General features: G+C 32.1%; 3 protein-coding genes across 4 annotated transcripts; 1 reads left to right on the forward strand and 2 right to left on the reverse strand.

Moving 5' to 3' along the window:
• The first annotated feature begins 2,341 nt into the window (after positions 1–2,341).
• On the forward strand, positions 2,342–5,756 carry LOC137824258 (very-long-chain enoyl-CoA reductase). 2 transcript variants are annotated; one of them, XM_068629815.1, is made up of 5 exons: positions 2,342–2,632; positions 3,001–3,104; positions 3,320–3,359; positions 4,151–4,902; positions 5,430–5,756. In XM_068629815.1, the coding sequence occupies exons 2-5, from the start codon at positions 3,036–3,038 to the stop codon at positions 5,496–5,498; spliced, it is 930 nt and encodes a 309-aa protein (XP_068485916.1). In that variant the 5' UTR covers positions 2,342–2,632; positions 3,001–3,035; the 3' UTR covers positions 5,499–5,756. The 2 variants fall into 2 exon arrangements, with proteins under 2 accessions (XP_068485916.1, XP_068485917.1); XM_068629816.1 differs by having other exon boundaries at positions 2,541–2,735.
• Positions 5,757–6,541: 785 nt separating this feature from the next.
• LOC137826671 (T-complex protein 1 subunit eta) lies at positions 6,542–12,707 on the reverse strand. The gene is made up of 14 exons (XM_068632739.1): positions 12,523–12,707; positions 12,179–12,439; positions 11,861–11,986; positions 11,279–11,482; positions 9,581–9,750; positions 9,356–9,491; positions 8,905–9,021; positions 8,698–8,817; positions 8,502–8,600; positions 8,328–8,417; positions 8,115–8,202; positions 7,918–8,006; positions 7,756–7,830; positions 6,542–6,986 (listed from the first exon to the last, which is right to left on the reverse strand). Exons 1-14 carry the CDS (start codon positions 12,535–12,537, stop codon positions 6,894–6,896), a joined length of 1,683 nt encoding a protein of 560 aa, XP_068488840.1. The 5' UTR covers positions 12,538–12,707; the 3' UTR covers positions 6,542–6,893.
• Positions 12,708–14,021: 1,314 nt separating this feature from the next.
• LOC137827284 (3-hydroxy-3-methylglutaryl-coenzyme A reductase 1) lies at positions 14,022–17,839 on the reverse strand. The gene is made up of 4 exons (XM_068633568.1): positions 16,664–17,839; positions 15,961–16,142; positions 14,766–15,112; positions 14,022–14,653 (listed from the first exon to the last, which is right to left on the reverse strand). Exons 1-4 carry the CDS (start codon positions 17,593–17,595, stop codon positions 14,411–14,413), a joined length of 1,704 nt encoding a protein of 567 aa, XP_068489669.1. The 5' UTR covers positions 17,596–17,839; the 3' UTR covers positions 14,022–14,410.
• Between the last annotated feature and the right edge of the window lie 5,119 nt (positions 17,840–22,958).

Raw genomic sequence — 22,958 nt, forward strand, 5'->3', positions numbered from 1 at the left:
AAAAGAGAGTACTTGAATAATGTGAAAAAACGTTGTTGTTTTTTTAAATATCATTAATTTTTTGTTTGTATGACTAAAGAATTGCAATATACTCACTTTTTATGTAATATTTTGCATCTTTATCATAAAATATTTTATTATTTTTTCCAAAATATTCATTTGGATGAGAAACTCAGATACGTTTCTTTTTAAATTGCAAAACTAAGTATTAGTTATAAAATTAAAGAACTAAAATATATTTGAATATTTCTTATATTTATTATAGAAATTATTTCTATTTCATAAAAGAAACTATTTTCCTGAGTTGAGTGTTAAAATATGAAATATTAATTATTAAAAATAAAAATTAATTTTGTTTTTTTAAGAACGAAACTACATTTTTAATTTAAATGTTAAAATTATTTGTATGATTCATTACTTATTATATAAATTATTTATATTTCATAAAACAAAGTGTTTTCCTAAATTTAATTTTAAAATATCAAATTTTTATTATCAACTAAAATACAAAAAAAAAAATCTTCAACAAGAAAACTACATTTTTAATTTAAATGCTAAAATAATTTCTTAAATTAATTTGTATTTCATCATACAAAATATTTGTATAATTCAATGTTAAAATATAAAATTTTAATTATAAACTAATATATAAAAAATATTTTTTGTCTACAAAAAAAATTAAATGAAATATTAAAATATACTCTTTTATTTATATCTTTTATGTCATAATATTGGTATCTAAAATAATAATTATGTCAATAAATAAACTAATTATACAATTAACATCTTTTCTACATTTTAATCACATCAATCGTATTATTTATAATTTTTCTACATAAATCTTAAATCTGCTCACTTTAAACTCATTTTTTCTTCATCTAAATAATCTAATTTTTCACTTTCTTTTCTTTTATTTTCTTCATTTTTTCACTCTCATCCTCGTACAAACAAATTCCTTTTAACATGATACATATGTGTGAGATATTGTAATGTCTTCACTTAGATATCATATTAATAAATTTTTTTTTTTTGTTAAGAATGAGCTTATCGTTAAATTTTAAAGTATAAAAACTAAGAATTAAAAGTGAATATAATATTTTCTTAAATCACTTCTGGACCGTACCTTCAACTCCATATTATTGAATAATAAAAGTTATTTTTAATTGTATTTCATTTTGTGTTTTTCTCTCACTCACATTTTATCCCTCACAATATTTATACTCATTTTCAACCATCATATTTATATAATTGTGTCTTCACTAAAATTTTCTTTTCATCTCACTTTCTCTATAAAAAAATCAATTTGACCTAAAGAAAAAAAAAAAAGAGTAAATGGTTAATTGGACAATTGTAGGTAAACAAAATGCACAGAATAACTTGGTTTGGTTAGGCAGAACTATAATCAAGTCTGCACAGGTAAGCAGAAAGTGGGTAGTAGTTTGTTAGTAAATGCACTACCATCCAACTACATATGTACTTGCTTTTTTGCTTTTTTTTCTTTAATATTTTTTATGGACAAAAAAATTCATTTAAGAATTTAATAACTAACAATTTTTAATCAAAATAAGCATATATGTTTATTTTATATTTTTCATTCTATTACCTCATGTTATAAGCAAATTAAAGATAATATGGTTAAACTCATTCATAGATAAATTTTTTATTGGTATAATGGATTTTCATTTAATTTTTTTTTTTTATGAATAGGTATAGTTTACTTATGTATATTTTTGTTAACATATGAATTTTGATCTAGTTATCTTATATTTTTATATTTTTTTAATAATATTTTTTTCATGTGATGACAAATGATTATTGTTACGAGTCTATGAGATCTTAAGTTGCATAGTGATTAGGAAAGCTTTTATTTAAAAAAAATCATAAAACTTTGAAAAAATGTAAAAGATGATTGCAATGTGCCACTAAAATAACTATTTTAGGGTTTCTTCATTTGAAACTATAGAAAAGAGGATTCATAAAGCAAAACATATTAGTTATTTGCTCTTAAACTTGTTAGTAAGTTTAAAAAAAGCACAATCACTCATTTATAAAACCCAGTTTTCATAAAAAAAATATCTTTTTTCTGCTAAAAAATTATCTTGTTTTTTTCATTTCAGGAAAAGATAAGAAGATATTTAATTTATTTCATTAATAATAAATTATTCTGAGCATACATTATATCTACACTTTTATAGAGATAAAAAAAATTAGACTTTTTTATACCATTCAAACAAAAAGTACTTTTTTTTAAAAGAAAAAAAGAATTATTCACAAATACAAATATACTTTTTTTCTTACTTTAATCACTCAATATAAAAATTCCAGTGGCAATTTCATGAACACAGATGAATTGGAAGTTTGTGGTGAGTTTTAGATTATGATCCAAAATGGTTAGCTGTCCAACCCCAACTGCATCACATTAATGTTTGAATGTGCATATGCATGTCTTCATCTTCTACTCACCACACTTCACATTAATTCATCATCTCCCATCTTTAATCTTTATCTATATAAATATATTATATTCAAATTCAATTTTTGTAAGCTAACATTTCCTTTCTGTTTGTCAGTAGCAACAACTGTCAAACACACACACACACATCCTTTCTTCTTCTCTCTCTGTCCAATTCTGGTGATTACCCTTTCTTCCTCCTTACACTTTTCTTATTTTCCTCCAATTGGGTCATTCATATCTCAGCAATCAGCTCTTGTTGTTCATTTTGCCTGATTTTATGGTGACTCACATTCTTTCTGATAATCGAACACAAGTTTCTTCGTCAAATTTCTTTGTCTTTTGCTAGCTTTTTTTACACACTATTACAAAATCGAAAAAGCTTGGAACTTGACGGATATTCCGTCATAATTGATTCAAATTAAATGGGGGGTTTCTTCTATATTAACGTGGTTGCAAATTTAATAGCTTTTAAGAAGAAAAAAAATCATAGTCTCTGCATTGTGTTTGTGGCTGCTGATGTGAATCTTCATTATTTTTGTTTTCAGACCCATAGTGCTCTCGGATCTTGCATATCGCAAAGATGAAGGTCACTGTGGTTTCTCGCAGTGGAAGAGAAGTGGTTAAAGGTGGTATTCACCTCAGCGATTCTGTATGTCTTTCTCTCTCTCTAAATATCTTTTTTACATTTTGTTAACTTTTTTGCTGTCATGGTAGTTTTGATATCGCAGATTGATTATGGGGAATTAGGTATTTGTCTATATAAATTCCCCCCATTTTGACTATATCTTCGATTGGCAAATGGGGACTTTGTTTTTAAGAGTAATAATTTCTCATTTATGGTTTATCTTTCATTTCTCTGTGTAGGCTACTGTAGCAGATCTGCAGGAGGCAATTCATAAGCAAAGTAAGTGAGCGTGTTCTTACTACTATTTTTTATGTATAAATTACCTTTCTAAGGTAATATTTTAGATGTAAAATGACTAAAATCGAGTTAGTCTGGGCTTATATATGGATGGTAGTTATAGTGTTGTGATGTTTTTTTAGTTATTTTGGTGATGGATTTAATTATTGCACCATGTGATGATACTTGATAACAGCCTTTGATCTGCATTGATATTTGTCATTCTTACTACTTAGTATTATTGAGACTGAAGAAGCCTGAATACATAATAAGATCTGTGTCTATTTGAAATTAAACTGTATCCTTCCTGAGGTTTTTCATCTGTATCTTAGCCATATTAGGTAAATTTTTATTAAGAGAAACTAATAGAATACCCTTCTACAAATTATTTTATACATAAGTTAATTTTAACTTATGAAGAAACTCATCTCATTTTACACTCTTGTAAAAGTTTTATAGAGAAGTTTGCCCTAACAAGTCATTAGTATCTTTTATTAGATTATTAGATTTGGAAGTCTTTTTCAGTAGCTTCTTAGTTAAACCTATTCTGGGTTGTTGAAGTTGAAATATTCAGATGTTCCTCAACTTATGAAACATATCCCATTTTTTATTGGATGTGAAATTAAATGAATTATTGTTGATGATAGCACTAGTTCAATCCTGCATATAACTCCTGCTACTATTGTTTTTCCATCTTAGTACCTCTCTTGGAATAAAAAAAATGTTATATCTGTAAGTGTAACTCTGTCTCTAGGTGCCCATTGGATTAACATGATTTGAATCTTCACTTACAGCCAAGAAGTACCCATCAAGGCAGCGCTTGACACTTCCCGTCCAACCCGGATCAAAGGAAAGGCCTGTTGTCCTTAATTACAAGAAGAGTCTGCAAGACTATACCAGTGGAAACTCAGACTCCTTAACTGTTGTATTCAAGGACTTGGGCCCTCAAGTTTCTTATCGAACACTTTTTTTCTGCGAGTATTTGGGACCTTTGCTTCTCTACCCAGTGTTCTATTATTTCCCTGTTTACAAATATTTTGGTTACAAAGGTGAACGTGTCATTCACCCTGTGCAGACATACGCCTTGTACTACTGGTGCTTCCATTATGCCAAACGAATTCTGGAAACTTTTTTTGTGCATCGCTTCAGCCATGCAACCTCACCCCTTTCCAATGTGTTCCGTAACTGTGCTTATTACTGGACCTTTGGATCATATATTGCTTATTATGTGAACCACCCTCTTTATACTCCGGTAAACGACCTCCAAATGAAGATTGGGTTTGGGTTTGGGATACTTTGTCAAATTTCAAATTTCTATTGCCATATTATACTGAAGAATCTCCGCAGCCCTGGTGGTGAAGGTGGATACCAAATCCCAAAAGGCTTTCTCTTCAATATTGTTACCTGTGCAAATTACACAACCGAGATCTATCAGTGGCTGGGCTTCAACATTGCAACTCAAACTGTCGCAGGTTATATTTTCCTTGCGGTTGCAACTTTCATCATGACCAACTGGGCTCTTGCCAAGCACAGGCGTTTAAAGAAGGTATGTCTCCTTACCTTTTACATTTCAGTTCATCAATATGGTCTACAGAAAAATGTATACATTCCACCAGAAAAATTTCTTGAAAAAGATAAATACACATACTTTATAAAATAAATAACTTGACTGCTTTTTCCTGAACTGTCTGGTTTTAAATTTTGAGGATTTCAGAAGGTGTGTGGCTAACTTGATTTTTAGACTCCATCATGATGTATCTTCTTCTCCTGCCATGTTAAAGTTAAACATGTGGATTAAAAAATGCTGTGCCTTGTAAGAATATAGTGTTTCTTGCTTGGTTATGCCATGGCCATCTGGGTTCTGTGTTTTTTTAGCAAAAACATATCTTTCATAATAATGAATTTTTTATAGCATGTTTGGAAGTGGATCAAAATGAATGCTACTAGTTTTAGCTCTTATGTTTTTCACATGAAAGACATGATTTGTTGGTTGTAAAACATGTTTAGTCTTTTCCCCTTTTTACACACCTCAATCATGAATCATGTGTTCATCTTTTATTGTTGAATGTGCAGTTATTTGATGGAAAGGAGGGGAGACCTAGGTATCCTCGTCGATGGATAATATTGCCCCCATTCCTGTAGAAGCCAAAGCAACTGATCAGACCAGTACTCTGCTCACAGGATTCTGAGATTTATAGTTGTAGCATAATGGAATTTTCGTGATCTCTTTTCATTAAATATGGATTTGTCTTGCAATGCTTTTGACTACGAAGTTGATTACTAAATTGTTGAATCAGTGTTTTACAGAATATTTGTAATCATTTCAAGATTGTAGTTCTGAGGACCCCTGTTTCTTCAAAGTCTTGATCTTGTGACAATCGTATTCATTTTGCTGTTTAATATTTGTTGGCTACTTTACTGTTTCCAAATTATTATCATTTTAGAAAATGAAAGCTCATTTTTCTAGCTCATACACGTAGCAATGGCCAGGTTTCGTAAGTCATAATTATTATTCTTGATTCTCACGTAATACATACTCCTTTGGTAGTTATTATCCTTAATAGCAAGATTTCTATCTTTTCAAAAAAATATAAAAAGAAAAAAAATACTTACAAGATCTTGAAGGAAAGGAGTTCATACAGAAATTTCTTCAGAAATTATGTTTGGCATTAGTAATCATCAATAGTTTCTGTAATGATTTTCAAATTTCCAATGATAATCATTTGAATCCCTGCACAAGTCAATTTAATCCGTTGCGTATTACTCAATACCGTTCCTATACCAGAGACTAAATGAACTTCAATTATGATTATCAAATCCAATTGTTATGTTAATTGATGAAATTCATTGATGGCAATAAATTATTAAGGTTAGTAGTTGATTTTGGACGAGTTTCTTCATTACTTGCTAAAGAGAAAAACCCAATTAATTTATATAGAAATTACAAATAAATTTTAAAAGTTTATTACAGATTTCACGAGGTCAGCTAATTTTAGCTTATGAATTTTTTCGTTTATCTCAAGGAAGTTATGGAGAAAGTGGTTTAAATGTCTAAAACTATCTTATAATTAAATAGATACCTTTAATTTCAAGTACTGAAATTGCATCCTCTACCAACTGCCGCAAACAAAGATAAGTTTTTGAAGTACGCCACATTCTCACTTCACTTGGCAGTTTCATATCCGTAAGAAAAAAACTTAAATCATGTTTTTATACGCATACAAATAAATAGTTGAAAATTGTAGAACAAGATGCAAAATTTCACACGAAGCTCAAGTCCCATCATCTGCCATGCAATCATACCCTTCCCCCAAAGTGTAAAATGATCATCAGAAAGACTACCACTAGCATTGCTGTTTGAAAAACCTAGTTTGATCAGATGATGTTACCGGAATCTCCATTACATTTTCATTTCATGGCTTATAAGGTTCAAAAATCGGCATGCTTATAGTAGAAACAAGCATGCATTGGCCTCACAATAAATTAGACAGAATGCACCAGACACTCAATCCGTAATGTAATAGAATGCATTCCTAATCATCTTCGCATCCCTCGTCCACGTCCACGGAATGCGCCTCCACGACCTCTGCCCATGGCACTTGCGGCGGCGTCTCCTTGTGCACTCTCAGACTACATGTGTTAAAATAGATAAATTAAAATCAGCTGCATAAAGGACAGTAGCCAGAATAAAACAAGCAATCGAAAAAATTTAAAACCTAAACTAGTTACATAAAGAAAAATAAAAGTAGAGTTAGTAGACATGACGATATAATTTTGCAAATTAATGTAAAATTAAAAAAAAAAAAGTCACAAGATGAGATCCCATCCCAGTAGAACAGGTATCAATCAAAATTGTCTACAAGCTTCCCACTGTATGTGCAGAGGATTTGTATAGGGAATTCTTGAAGTGCAGAAAAGCATAAAAAAACATTACCCTTTCAAAGTACAAATCCTTAACCGATTTAAGAGTGAAATTAGAATATACATATAGCACTGATAATCGTAAGAGATCAATAGTTCTTTCAAAATTGTGCAAATGGTTTGTTTGGTAGAGGAGAGGGCGAGAGAAATTATTTTGTTGATTTGGTTAAAGGGGAAGAGATTTAGTTTCTAAAAATTGGGGATCCCACATACTATTATTTCTCACCTATTCCTACTTATCTCTCTATTTCTCTCATTATTTCATATCAAATCAATCATTACACAACTTTCAAAACACTCTATATTGCTCATTTACTTTTACTGTACCAAATAACTAAACAATCAATTTTGTTTCTTACATATCTTTTATCCACTTATTTCTTCTCTATTTCCATCCTCAAAGCAAAATAGACTATCTCCAGGAGATAAGAACGTAAGCAAAAATTCTCAGCTCATACAATGACAGAAATAGACCTACCTTGGGGTTTTTAATTGTTTCATCCACACTTAAGATAAGGCAAGCAGCCTCTGTTGCAGCATTTATAGCATTGATCTGCAAAGTGATTAACCAACTTAAACACCGCCACATAAAACATTAGAATCAGCTTATAAAATTATGTAAATCAATGCAGGCAGATACCTTCACAATTGCAGGCTCCCAGACAAAGTTAGCAAAAGAGTCAGCAATTCCACCAGTGGCTATGTCCACCCCATATGGTGCCCCCTCACCTGTAACAAGCAGAAAATAAATAAATATGTCAGCATGCACGCAAGTAATTGTACAATACATATATGTAAGCCAGCATGCTGTATTCACACAAAAGATGGCAAACGAACCAGAAGGAAGTGCATGTTTCTGCCTTAGTTTATTCAACACATCAGTTGCATCAAATCCAGCATTGTCGCATAGTTGTCTAGGTATAACCTGCAATAATACCGTAACTTTCTGCATTAAAAAACAATCAAAGTAACCATACTCTTTGAATGCAAGAACATGACCTGATGCTCTTCCAGAACTATGGATTAGGCTCAAATTCCCAGAGCATTTACCTCAAGAGCTTTCGCATAGGAATTAATGAAAAGCTGAGACTTTCCAGCTATAGTCCGTGCATGCTGCCTCAGGAACCGGCTTATCTCCATCTACCCACGAGAACAACATTTTAAACTCAAATATGTTGAAAAATATAATCCAGTGATATCTACCGACAAATTTTAGACACATACATCTATAGCACCTCCCCCAGCAACCACAGTGGAATTCTTCAAAGCCCTCCTCACAATCATGATTGCATCATGCAAACTTCGCTCTGCTTCCTCTATGAACTGCAGGAAAAATCAAATATCATATAAAATCCCAAGATTAGCATATCTCTGAATTCAACAAGTTTCATAAACAGTTATCACACAACATCTAACAGACCTGATCAGCTCCACCACGAAGAACTATTGTGGCTGTTAGGCCAGATGGACATCCATTGAAAATATTGAACCTCTCGTTTCCAACCTGCCTTTCCTCAAAAACCTCACAAGTTCCAAGGACCTTCAAGCAAATAAATCACAAGTTCAGCAGTAATAAATGAAATTACAAAAAGATCCAATCATACCAATCATATAAATAATGTGCAACCTCATCAATAATGTTATTAACAGATGTTTGTACGGTTCCACCAGTTGCAGCAGCAACCCTTTTTAGATCTTCTTCTGCAACACGACCAGCACAGAAAATATCTCGATCTGCAAAATACTGTTTCAAGGACAAATTATTTTTAAAATAACTAAATGTGATATACCCCAGAAAGGCTTTACCAATCAAAGTAAAGAATAGTTAGCAACCATAATTATGAACAGTTAATAATGATGTCAATCTACACTTATTAGGTGAAAACAAACAAGTTCACAAAAATACAAAATCAAAGCATAAGTAAAAGTGCACTACTGCACAAGAGACAATGGATGAATTGTATCAGGAAAATATCCTGGGAGGAGGTAGCACACACCACACTTTGCACATTATTCAGTAGAAAGGTAGAATATTTTATGGAGTTTAGAGGAATCATAGTGAAGAAAACGAATAAAACCTGGGTCGCTAGATCACCAATGGCCAATCGTGAAAGAACAACTTTGGCACCACTGCTGACACATTTATCTAACTTGTCATAAATAATATTCCACTCTGCATCAACTATTGACTGATATTGCGAAGGATCCGACAACCTGTAGAGAACAATAAAAAAAAGTCTGATTTAATCCTTCCTAAGATCCCAGGTCAACATTGTGAAAAAACGAATTTTAAAATAAAACACCTTATTTCAGCATTTTCTTTCTCAGACTTTAGCTCCAACTCAACGTTTAATAATAGAATTTGTGGATTGAGAAACTTCTTGGGTTGTTGCTCAAACCCAGCATATGAAAACGTCTTTTTGAAGGCAACACCACTTACCAGAAATGAGTCCCGCATGGTACCACCAGGAACCTGCAGAAGAAAACCTAAGTCTCAACCAAACTTATCAAACTTGAGAGTGTACATAAACTCGTGGGAGCTCTGTAAACTCAACTCGTAGACTCGACTCATAAGAGTCAACTTCATATGAAAAGATCACTATTTTAAACATAAGTAGCTAAATAACATATTTAATTTACTTAGAATTAAAGATTTACCACAAACTAAATTCTGCATGACAGTAAAACTCCTTGATTTTCATCTGTAACCACTTTAGTTAATTGATTTATTCTACTTCCTATTAAAATAATTTCAGTTCTGAAATACACATGCACACATTTAAAACTCTAAAAATAAATACTATAGAACATGGAAAACAAATATAAAATATATTTGCTCAGCATATCTAAAGAACAGTGGAAGCCCGACAAATCTAATTTCAATATAATATGAAAACTAAGAAGCTTTATTGGGGGAAGGCGGAAACACTATATATAAAAGGCTTATGACACTGCTTTACTCTTAATACTCATTACATAATAATTGCCTCTTTAAGGTAATGCATAACAATTAAGGAAACTAGTAATTTTCCTAAAGAAAAGACAAGGTATTATTAATAATTCATCAATTAAAGAAAAAAAATAGACTTCTTTTTACAATTATCAAGATAACAGGTAATGAGCACTAATGTCGATGTGGAGGGAAACAAGATTGAAAAGAAATAACCAATGTTTTCTTCATATTTGAAACCGACAAATAGGTTGAAACAAAAAAATTGCTGAATGATAATGTTGATAGAATAGAAGGTAGCAAAGAAGAATCCCTTTTAAAGGCCAAGAAGATTCACTAGAAACTTAAGTTGACAGTAAAGGGAAACCATAGTAATAACAATAACATTGACATATAAGTACATCTTGAAAAATTAAGTCTTCCAAACAACACAAATAAGGAAAAACATAAAAAAAAATAATGAAAAATGCTTTGGAAAATGCATTCCAAAATTCTCTGCATGATTCAGTCAACAATAGAAAATTGATTATTGATTATTAAGGTACAATGCCGACCCTATGAACCAATGGAGACTGTGAATATATCTATATAGCATGTCAAAAAATATATGCCGCCAAGATTTAGGCAAGAACTTAATGTATCATTGTACAATGCGGACCCAATGAACCAATGGAAACTGTGAATATATCAATATAGCGTGTCAAAAAATATATGCCGCCAAGCTTTTGGCAAGATCTTAATGTAACCTGCTTGCATGTGCTCAAATGACTAGTGTTTGGATAACAAAACGCAAAATCATAAAATCCAGGCTTAGGGTAAACAGCAACCTCAAACAATAACTAGAACTGGAGGAACATGCACACATATAAAAAGTGAAAGTATACCATATTATTTCCAAAAGCATTGTCAGTTTTTTTTTTATTACAGTACCTTTTGTTGAAGACCATCTTTGGCCCCCCATGTTTAGGATTTTTGTTTGCCATTAAACTTTCCTCTATTAAAATAACACATCACACCATCACCAATGTAAAAGAGAGGGTGCAGCATGTACCTTCTTTATTCCAATCATGTTCAACCTGTCCTCGTACCCAATTGCAAGTACAGCATCCACAACCATGGATGCAAAGAATTCCTTCTCTCCACCAATAAGCTTTGAAGAAAGTGTGGTAGAAGCACACTTTGCAAGCAAACTTTTCTTTTCCTCCAGACTTTTCCCCTCAATGCTAACCGCTAGCTCTTGAATCTTTTCAATTGCCTGTACCAATGGTTAAAAAAGACAAATACAATGTGACAAATCCGTGACAGACTTCTACTTCCCGCATTAAACATTAAAACAAAAAATCAAACAAAAACTGAGGCCTTGTTTAGATAAATAATTTCCACAAACACTTGTTAGAGAAGAAAAAAAAAGGATGAAAGGAATCAAACATCTCTCACGAGCATAATAAACATAAACTTACGCAAATCAGAACTTTACAGAAGTTAGATGAGAGAATTTTTACAAAGGTTGAGTATTTAAATTAATTTACTAATAACAAAAGCTCAAATTATTTTACTTTCTTAATTTCTTCTAAGGCTTATAGATAAATTTATTCAAACATAAAAAAATCACATTCGAGAGAGAGCTCTGTACCAAGGTACTTGCAGCCCTATAGCTCCGTATCAAATTTTGAGAGTGAACACCATCTTCAATGAAAGGCTTGGCCTCCCTCAAAAACTCAGCTGCAAGCAACACAACAGTGGTGGTTCCATCGCCAACCTTTTCACATCCACAAAAAGAACATTAGAATAACAATGCATCATTTACTTGCAAACAAGCAATTCCAATACCACAATTTCAAACACCTGAATCAAGCCGAGAGAAAACGAGAAGATCTCAACAGTAGAAAAGAAAAAAAAAATCTATAGCATTGCAGGAGATCAAATGGAAGGGGAAGCGTTAGAAGTTTACCTCGGAGTCCTGAGACTTAGCGATGTCGACAAGGATTTTTGCGGCAGGGTGGACGATGTCAAGGAGCTTCATGATGGTGGCGCCATCGTTGGAGATGGTGACAGCTCCCTTGTCATCGTGGATGAGCTTGTCCATGCCGCGAGGTCCGAGGGTGGTGCGGACGACGTCGGCGACGGCGGTGCAGGCATTGATGTTACTCACCAGCTGTGGCTTCCCTTGCGAAGTGTCCGTGCCTTCCTTGAGCAGAATGATCTGAGGTTGCTGTTTGATCCACCATTTCCAGACTTAGGTTAGGTTAGGAAAAGACGCAACAGAGGAGAAAGAGAGCGAGAGAGTGAACTTACAAGCATCGCTGACATGGTTGAAGACGCAGAAGAAAGAGAGAGAACTAGGGTTTAAGTTTTGAAGTTCGAAGTGGGTCGAAGAAGCAGCAGTTTCTGGCTCCTACTCTCTCTCTCACACACAGCGACGTGAGTTTTCTCTAGAGATCGTTCGTTACCTATTTCGAAGCCAAATTTCACTTTATTCATAATTTGGGCCAAGGCCCATATATACCCAAACCACTTAATTTTTACAATCATCATATATTCACCAAAAATATTCTTACGACTATAATTGGTGTAAATAATTATTATATTTTATTCGACATTTCTTAAATCATCTATAATAACGACATAATACACTTCTTCTGTCTAATCTTTTTCGTAAATAAATATTTACATTTAATCCGTATGCCAAATTTGTTTGGAATTATTATACAGCATTTTTAATATTATCTTTCATGAAGGAAATTCAATGTCAATTAAAAACAATAAAAATAAGATTAGTATTGATAATAATAATAAACAATAAAAATAGTATTAAAATTAATTATTTTAGTTTTTATTCTTTTTTTCTAACTCTAAACAACTTCTAATTTCGCTTTATTTCTCATTATTATTTTCTTTTTTTTATTGCCTATTCTTCCACTTTCTTTCGTCTTTACCGCTTAGCACTAGTAAAATAATAATTATTGTGTTAGATTGAAACTAGTTTGTTAGGTTAAAAGTATTTTTTTTTTCTTCCGAAATCGATTTCTCTAATAAGTTTTTCCTATTTTTCGGCTATTAAAATAAGTATTACACCTTTTATAAATAAGAGACTAAAGAAAAGTGGAAAAAGAAAATAAAGGAAGGTGAAAGATAATAAAATATGTGATTGTTTTGATTAAAAGAAAATGAGTAGACAGATCATAAGTGGAAAGGTTCAAGTTGATTTGATTAATGTAAATGTAATTTTTTTTGTATATTAATATATTTAGAACAAATTTGATATAAAAAGTAGTTTTTAAAAATATAGGTTAGTGTTAAAATAAAATTTAAATAAAAATTGTATTTTAAAATAATCATGTATCAAAATAAATTATTAAAATTTAAATTATTTTATTTTTTAATATTTTTAATTTAATTATTTATCTGATAAATATAAATATTAATAAAATACTAAATATATAATCCATTATCCATAATATATACCTATCTTTTTCCATAAATCTTCTCAATTTGAGACAAAAAAAAGTTTAGAGAGAATATTTATTCGTTTTACGTGGAAATTTTTTCTTTCATTCTATTGAACAGTACATTTTCTCTTTTAAGAAATAAAGAAAGACACTGTAAAAGTGAATATTGTTTTATTTATCTGAACTGAGGACATAATTAGTTTTTAAAGTGTAAAAATTATTCAAGTAAATTTGACCACTTTCAATAAAACTATTTTCATATAGACAATCAAGAACCAAATAACATGACAACAACAAAAAAGTATCTAATTGGTGAAATCTAATTGATGGCAGTGCGGAGAAGAATTGAACATGTATCAATCAATGCATTGGCTTCATATAATAGAATCAATACATGAGAGACTGTGCGTGAAAGAGGCTAGCATATTACATAGGTAAAAGAATTACGACACCACACGACAAATACCTTGGTATGCTAAAACAAGAGTGTTAGCACCCATTCAATGCTCAGCAGAAAATGCAATGAGAAGTGTACATGGAAGCAAGGATCCAGAGAGGGAAGGGAACAAGTAGAGAAGAGATCAAATAATAAAACATCTACAGACAACAATGCAAAGCTAAACATGGATGGCAACAACCTAATCTATTTTTTCTCCATTTTCCTTCCCAAATTTCTACTTTTATGCCCAGAGACCCTCCATTTTTTATTCATGACTACAACCACGTCCACGACCTCAAGATGATATTTTGGTTACATCTTTGCTTGATCTGTTATATTTCATGTGGCTGTTGACTAGCTGCCCCGCTGCAATGGCAGACATCAGAGACAACTCTCCAGCTAAAACAGATCCAGCAACAATGGCGGCCAAAAGTCTTGAGTTTGATCCCGGTGACTCCTTGCTCGCACCCTTCACACCAAGTAAATTCAAGCAAGCAGACTGGGATGCAAGTTGAGTCCCACCCCCAACAGTACCCACCTGAGAGGAAAATTGAAGAATCATATAAACCTTAGCTATTAACTAAATTGGAAAATTGACCAAATATAGTAGGGTAATGTTTAAGAAAGGATTGGATCGGATGCCAAATCACCTCAATGGAAGGCATGGTCACCGAGACGTGAAGGTCCCTCCCATCATTCACGGCTTCCATCATGGTTATGCAATGGGAACTCTCAATATTTTGTGCTGGATCTTGACCGGTGGCTATAAAGACTGCAGAGACAATGTTGCTAGCATGGGCATTGAATCCACCAAGAGCACCAGCAATAGCGGAACCAGTAAGGTTTTTGAGCATGTTAAGCTCCACCAGGGCAGACACGCTGGTCTTCAATACCTTCTTCACCACTTCTGCTGTAATAATTGCTTCACAAACAACTGATTTCCCACGTCCCTCGATCCAATTTACTGCAGCTGGCTTCTTGTCCGAACAATAATTTCCTAAAGGATCAATCAAATCAGAACACAACCATCACATTTTCGTGTTAATATTCCCATTAAAACAATTTCCCCATGCCGTCGTGATTATAGACATCGAATCAAATAACCAAACAATGAGATCAATATAAAAGATCAAGTCAGAACATAACCATCACACTTTCGGTCTAATATTCCCATTTAAACAATTTCAGCATGCCCTGATTATAGACATCGAATTAAATAACTACACAATGAGATCAATATAGTGAAAGACTGAGATTACCAAACCGGAACTGACACGATGAAAGAAATAAATACAAGTACACGTAGAAAACAAGAAATCCACCAAATGAAAAATGTAAGTAAATTGGGGATTAATACGAGAGTTTGACACAGTTCCAATTGTTGCATCATGCTAATTATTCATACCTCATAATTAAGTAACAAATGAATAAAATATGACTACTAAATACGCATCAACCCTTTTGCAAAGAGCATATATACAATAAACAAATAAATCTCCGATTAAAATCCAACATGACAATACCACACAAAATACAGTGACATCGTTATAGGACACTAGTCTCCAGCTCAAATTGACAGCACCTAAAACAATATATATATATATATATATATATATATATATGAATGTATAAGCTAAGACGTCAAAGGTAGTACGGAAAGAAATAAGATAATGAAATTGGACCAACTTCATGATGAAAGAAAAGAAACCAGTACGGAAAAGAAAGAACAAAAAGAGACGATGTGTGATACTATATAAAGGAACGGCATTGGTGACATCATTCGATTTAACAAAAGAAAGATCAAGGAAATATTGTCCATCAAAATGGGAAAGGTACAGAAATTACCAGAAATGCCAATGACATCCATGTCAGGGAAATCATTCTGAAGAAAATCAAGAACGTTTTGCACCCCTTTGGAAACCATGTTCATCCCCATGGCATCACCCGTGCTACAAGTGAATCTCAAATAAGCGTTCTTCCCAGCCATAGCACACTGAATACCTTGCAGCCTGGCAAATCTACTCGACCTGAAATCATTAAACCAAACACCAAAACTCAGCACAAATAAATAAATTTCCTACACTCAAATAAACGACATCTCCAGTCATATATACTCCAAATTTCCTCCACTCATCCACTCCCCAATTAACAGAAAAAAATCAAAGTTTTAAAGGAAAACCACACCTTTAATTCTCGCATAACATTTAAAAAAAAATCAACATAAATATCAATCCATAAACTACAGAAAATTCACTTAGTATACAGGAAATGATTGTAAATCTCAGTATAAATTTTCTTATTCAACACAAGCACTATTTAAAATGACTTCTAAACTCAAAATTAATTTTGGACTCAATAAATTCTTTACCAACCAACCATATTAATATTCATTTAAAATCAGTTAATTGGATATCGACATTTCAACACACTTTTCGATGATCCGATGTGAATCCAAACATGCAGTTAACGTGGACACCAACTACTAAATGATAAATTCTCAGATCATGATCACGAATCCAAACTCACTCTAGAGTGTACCAAAACAAACCTGTTGAAAACAAGGGAAAGGGTATCAAAATTGAGAGGATCCTCCAAGAAGAACTTCAACTGTGCAGCCCTCTTGGCAGTGGAGAACCTAACAACCGGTGCCCTTGACATGCAATCCCTCAAAACAACACTGCTGGCCCCACCAGAAGCATATATGGCTTTACACCCTCGATTGGTGCTAGCAACAAGGCACCCCTCGGTGGTGGCCATCGGCACCGTGTACTCGAACCCGTCCAGCAGCAAAGGCCCCGCCACCCCCACCGGAATCTGCACGTACCCCACCGGCATTTCACAGCACTGCCCCAAAATCGAGTCGTAATCGAACCCTTCCAGCGGCAGCCCCTCCAGCGACCGCCCCGTCAGCCTCTGCAGAGCCGCCCGCCGAATCGCCGCCGCACGGCGGCAGTCGCCGAGGCGAGACTCGAGCGCGTAGGACGGCGTGACGCCGTCCACGACGGAGCAGACAATATCCTCATCATCTTCGGAGATCATCGAGCAATCCGCAGGGGGCAATTTGGTAATTGATGGAGAGGGCGAGGGCGTCGGCGAGGGTTCCGAAACCGCTTCGTCGACGTCCCACGCATCCTGCGAGGCGCGTGTGATGAAGGACTGGACGAAGTCGATGCCGAAGAAGCCGAGGAGGTAGATGAAGGAGGCAATGAGGGAGAAAATCGCAGCAATCTCGGAGAGCGTGACCACGTGGAGAGGTGTGTGGCTGCGGATCTTGTCGCGCCACCGGTGCAGGAGAAAGTACGCGACGGAGAAGAAGAGAGTGAAGAAGATCGCGTTCGTGAGGTACAGTGGCAGAGGGAGCGCATCGGAGGCCTTAGGAGAGGACGCTGATGGCGTGGAAGTGGAATCCCTCTTGCCGCGGTTGGGGTGGTGGATAGCTCCGTCGTGTGCGGTGGGCGGCGCGCGGTGGCGGAGGTCCATTGCGCGTGCGAAAGGGTTGCGGGAGAGCAACGGAGGAAAAAACGGCGAATAAATGAATGAATGAATGGTTATGCCATGTGATATGTTCTGTGTGACAGCGAAGAACGGTGAGTGCGATACGGTGCGACCGGACCCAACAGCGTCGGCATTTGTTATTGTTTTGTTTTTATTAGCACTTTTCTTCCAACTTTTCCACTTTCCTCAACCATCACAACACATACAACTGTAATTATAAAACTTTTCCAAAAAAAAACATTTTACTTTATTTTTTAAAAATACCAGCCGTCTGATACCCTAAAACAACGCGTTAATCATACTAATTAAATAATCAAGCTACCTTTTTAATTCAAAATTATATTAATGCATTTTCTTATACTTTTAATCTGATGGGTCCATTAAAAATAAATTACCAGTTGCCAGATCATTTGATTTATTCAATTTAACTATTACACGAAAATGAAGATTCAATATCGTTTTACGTCACTGTTTTGGTCAAGGTAAAGAGTTCTCGATTATTACGATGAGCATTTAAGTATAAAATAATATTAACAATAAATTTTAATGAGTTAATTATGATATACATGTTTTTATATAATTATAGTAGATGTGACTATTCGGACATAATGAAATGAAATTGAAATTTTTTATTTATTTTCTTACAATTCATTGTTGTAATTTAAAAATATGATGGAAGTAGAAGAGAGTGGAACATTGGGGAAACTGGTTTTTTTGGGTTTTGGGGAATGAAATAAAGAAAACCAATGAATGAATGACAACAATTGGAGTGTGTGATTGATTACCTACACAAAGATTTTCATCCAAAAAAGGAAATAATAATGATGATATTCAACTGCTCCAGATTCTGCAACGTTTACAACTAAATATTGTGGACTTCTGTTTTATACTTAGTTACTCTTTAATTTCCATTATTATTACAATAAAATAAATTCTTCTGTTCTATGCAGGAATTTGAGAAATAATTAAAATAGATATTTAAATACGAAGTCTTGTAAATTTATAACTTTTATTATCCCTTTCTAAATTTAAAATTGATTTCGAAAAATAATTTTTATGAGTCTGTTTTTATAAGTATACCAGACTTAAAGATAAACTATGGATATATATATATATATATATATTTATATATTCAATTTAAATTTTCTTTACGTCTCTTTATATTTGTGGGACAATTTTTCTTACCTTTTTCTTTAAAAAATCACCATTTAGAAAGTAAAAAATATTTAAGTCATCTTGTTTGGTCAATTTTTTTATTTGAGAAATTTTTTTTTTTTCACAAATCTTAATTTTTTTTCTATTTAGCATGCGTTTAGTTGCATATATGATCTAATGTGAAAAGATAAAAATTTATTACTTTAGGTTTGTAAAAATATTTATAGTTGTTATATATAATTTTTGTGAGTAAAGGTATATTTCACTTTTTAACCTTTCAAGAGTAAAATACTTCTAAAATAAGTAAGGGAGTTTAATTTGAAGTATCTTGTTGAATGTATTGAACTTTAGGAAGAATTGAACCTATGATAAAAAAATGTGCGAGGACATAATTATATTAATGTTTGATTTTAGATTAAATTGTTTGAGTTGGTTGAATATTTAGTAATTTATTTATATGTTTGAAATGAAATTGTAATTTAGTATTTGACATTTGTTATTTAACTTATTCAATTATTTTAATTAATTGGATTAAAATGGTTTTATTATGAGTTAAATTTGTAATGAAAATTTGTTGTTTTGAAAATAGTTAGTTTGGTTGAATAGTGGATAATTTTTTAATTTTTGTCTTTAATATATCTAACTCAAGTGGTTGCTTATGTAAGACTCGAACAAGCATTTTATGTTGGTGCAGAGGTTTATCACTCAAACAATTAATTGGTGTCACTTTTATGGAGTCCTCGTTGAGGGACAGAGAAATCTTAACAATTCTCTCATAATTCAATTACTCAAGCGATAAATTAAGTGTTTGAATGATAGAGAGTTAATGTTGATTATATCTTCTAGACAAACATTATTGTGTAACGCCAAACACTTATTTAGTCTCACAATGTTAAATGTATATTTTAACATATTTGATAATAATTTATTTACTACTAGACTTATATAAACATATAGATAAATATATATATATATATATTATAGTTATATATTAATTCAATTTTATGTGGTGCAATGTGTTGTGTTTTATTTAATTATGACCAATGGAATGATTATTACTTAACTGGTAATGGACATATATGTGATATATGGTGTGTATTGAGCAAGCAAACCATTAAATAAAAGAAATAATTAGATTTTGCTAGCTTCCAAGTCACATAGATGATTATATATTAAGGGTGAGAAGTAAATGGAAGTTTTTACATTGTTACTTATTATGATAAATTCGAAAAGTTAACCCATTTATTGTTAAATATTATATGTGGGTGAATTTTTGTTTTAAGTTGTGTGTTAGTCTCCCAATGAAAGTCTATAATATGTTTTGTCTCGAAGTTGTTGAGTCACGAGTATAGTTATAATTTATTAAATTATTGAGGTTTTAAGTGAAACTAGTTGTGATTGTTTATGTGATGAGATGAGTATGAAAAGTCATACATTATAAAATATATATGATTATTTGTTACTTAATTAAATTACATCACTTAACCCTTCAAATCAAATTCCAAAACGTAAGCGTTTCGCTAGTTTGTTCTCCCTAAGCAATCTCTTTTTTATAGACTAACCCCTCCCACTCCCACTGGCGCACTTTTATTTGGTACATTTTTTTCTCTTTCAATTTTTTATTCAATGAACAAAATCCTTTTATTCTTTTTTCTTTGTTGTTTTCTTTAATAATTTTGTTATAAGTTTGATTAAATTGTTCTTTTCGTGTATTTTATGGTGTTATTTGTGTCGGCACAATAATAACAATATTGTCATCATACAGTGCCAAAGACATGCATAAATGAATAAAAAAGAAAAGTAAAATCAGACATTGCATTTCCATATTCTACTTTATAATTGAAAAGCAACACTTATTGGTTGGTTTCGTGGTTCTGGAAGGAAAGTATGAATTCTCATATCTTGAATTTTGAATATAAAAATAGAAAACGAAAAAGGTGTTTGATGGGATAAAAGTGAAGATGAACGGAAGAAAAAGATGCAATTGTGCAATGCTCCTCGACAAGTCTCACTTTGCAATGTTTAGTTTTAATTTATTTTTTTTAAATAGTTTAAAAATAGTGTTATAGCTCCTGTCGTTCTTTTGAGGGTTATCTCCCCTTTATATATAGGTATAGACTAGCCGAAACACATGTATCTGCATTTTTTATCTGTATCATTTATATACATAGTGTTAATATGATACATATAACCTAATTGCTTCACAATCTTAGAATGGGAAAATAACATGGTCTTTTAAATGAGAATTTGAAAATCACAAAATAATTGATTTGTATCTGCATTCTTTTATTTGTATCATTTAAATGCATAGTGTTAATATGATGCATATAAACCTAATTGTTTAACAATCTTAGAATGAGAAAATAGTCATTGTCTGATTGCAAATGACAAAAACAAATAGGCCATAAGATGACAAAACAAAGTCCCAAGAATTTTTTCAATTCAGCGTGGCCAACCTTGGCTAATTCTATATTTTAAGTTATCAAAATTATATACAGTTACATGGAGACAGAACAAATACTTCATAAATCTAAATTATGAAATAATGTTTGAGGGTCATATAGCAAAGCAGAGGCTTTTAAAAAATTATTAATTCAAGAGCAAGAGTCTTGTGACAGTGCCCAAATAGGAAGGGAGAGAGAACCAAAAATAAATTCCAAAAGTAGATGAAATCACCGAAAGTAGATCGCACTATATTGACTTTAACCTTAGTCAATGAAACCTCTTTCCTCTTCATGGCTAGCAACCCTTTTGTTGGGCACATCTATCATGTCCTCTCTGTCACACAACAACTTTGTCATTTTTTAGGCTGGTGACAGCGGCGCGTCGCTAAAGCATTTTTGCAACCTTCGGACATGATGGTTACGTGAATGCAGTGACGCTTTCTATAGACAGGTCGATTATCACGAGTGGCAACACATATGAGGTGGTGAAACTGTGAGACATGGAAGGAATAGTTAATCTTCATCATGACTTGAGTTTTGTCCCTCTCCAAGTATTGGTTTGCGTTTGAAAGAAAACATTCCTACTAAGAGAAAGAAGGATGTCTCTCTTTCTTTGGTCTTCTTTTTATTCGTCAAAAACAATTTCTCCCAAAAACGTTAAAATGAGAAGTTAAAGAGAATATATGGAAGTTAATGAAGGCAAAGAGAAATAATGAATCTTCAAAAATTAAAATTCAAAACTATTCTTTCAATTAAAAACCACCCTTCCTGTATACTAAATATTTTTTAAAAAAATAAAAAATGATAAAATATCCATAATACTAAAATAAAACTAAATATTAATATAAAGATAAGTATAAATTAGTAAAAAAGCGTTGATAATTCATTAATATCACAAAATCTTAAAAAAGAAAAATACCTAACACTTCGGAGGTCTAAATCACAAAAAAATGTTAAATATATTCTCGTAAAAAATAATTTTTATTGTATTGTGTAATTTAAAAAAAAATATTAGAAAAAAAAAACGTCGTTAAATTCTGTAGAATATTTAATTAGGACTCAGTCTAAGACCGTATATTTGATTAGAATTGATCTAATGATAGTTTTTATATCCTAGAGATGACTAAAATCTTACATTAATTTTAATTAAACACAACTTTTAACCAGATAAAATTCTAGATAAAAATCCTCTGCCTTATTGATTACGTTTGTGTCGTGATATTACGACACTAGAATGAGAAAAAAATATATTAAAAAGTTAAAGATTAAAAAGATAAACTTGTTAATGATATATTTCTTGCAAATAAAGAAATAAAACGAAGTTCTTAAAGTAAATATCCAAAAACTCATGATTTGAATTAGGGGTGGACAAAAAATCTATTTTGAAAAAACTGTTATATTTTTGCACTTTTGCACTGATCTAATCTATTTAAATTTGATTTTTATTTTGATTCATATTTTATTATTTTTCCAGATCAAATTTTCATTTTACTTAATTAGATTTTAAAAAATTCTCTACTCCCTCAATCCCGTGAATCACTTTTACAATGATGCATTATCTATCGACGCTATATTTGCATTCATTGTTCTATTAAGTTTATCTCATGGACCTATTCAATGCACTACAATGAGTCGCTGTTTATTATATTTCTTTAATATTTATATAATATTAAATTTCCTTTACATATTATTATATTAAAATTATGTTAATTGTGTTAGAAAATGTGGATTTAAATTTAAAATATATTT

The sequence above is a fragment of the Phaseolus vulgaris genome, chromosome 8, assembly GCF_000499845.2.
Source record: "Phaseolus vulgaris cultivar G19833 chromosome 8, P. vulgaris v2.0, whole genome shotgun sequence".
In the NCBI taxonomy this organism is placed as follows: domain Eukaryota; kingdom Viridiplantae; phylum Streptophyta; class Magnoliopsida; order Fabales; family Fabaceae; genus Phaseolus; species Phaseolus vulgaris.

Excerpts from the sequence above, each read along its gene's own strand:
- LOC137827284 (XM_068633568.1), bottom strand. The coding sequence starts at position 17,595 with ATGGACCTCCGCCACCGCGCGCCGCCCACCGCACACGACGGAGCTATC. Across the intron at positions 15,113-15,960 it reads GGATGTCATTGGCATTTCTG|GAAATTATTGTTCGGACAAG; the intron begins GTAATTTCTGTA and ends TTGATCCTTTAG. Across the intron at positions 14,654-14,765 it reads TGACCATGCCTTCCATTGAG|GTGGGTACTGTTGGGGGTGG; the intron begins GTGATTTGGCAT and ends TTTTCCTCTCAG.
- LOC137826671 (XM_068632739.1), bottom strand. Across the intron at positions 11,987-12,178 it reads CTAAGTCTCAGGACTCCGAG|GTTGGCGATGGAACCACCAC; the intron begins GTAAACTTCTAA and ends GGATGTGAAAAG. Across the intron at positions 6,987-7,755 it reads AAACAATTAAAAACCCCAAG|TCTGAGAGTGCACAAGGAGA; the intron begins GTAGGTCTATTT and ends TAACACATGTAG.
- LOC137824258 (XM_068629815.1), top strand. The coding sequence starts at position 3,036 with ATGAAGGTCACTGTGGTTTCTCGCAGTGGAAGAGAAGTGGTTAAAGGT. Across the intron at positions 3,105-3,319 it reads GTATTCACCTCAGCGATTCT|GCTACTGTAGCAGATCTGCA; the intron begins GTATGTCTTTCT and ends TTCTCTGTGTAG. Across the intron at positions 3,360-4,150 it reads GGAGGCAATTCATAAGCAAA|CCAAGAAGTACCCATCAAGG; the intron begins GTAAGTGAGCGT and ends CTTCACTTACAG.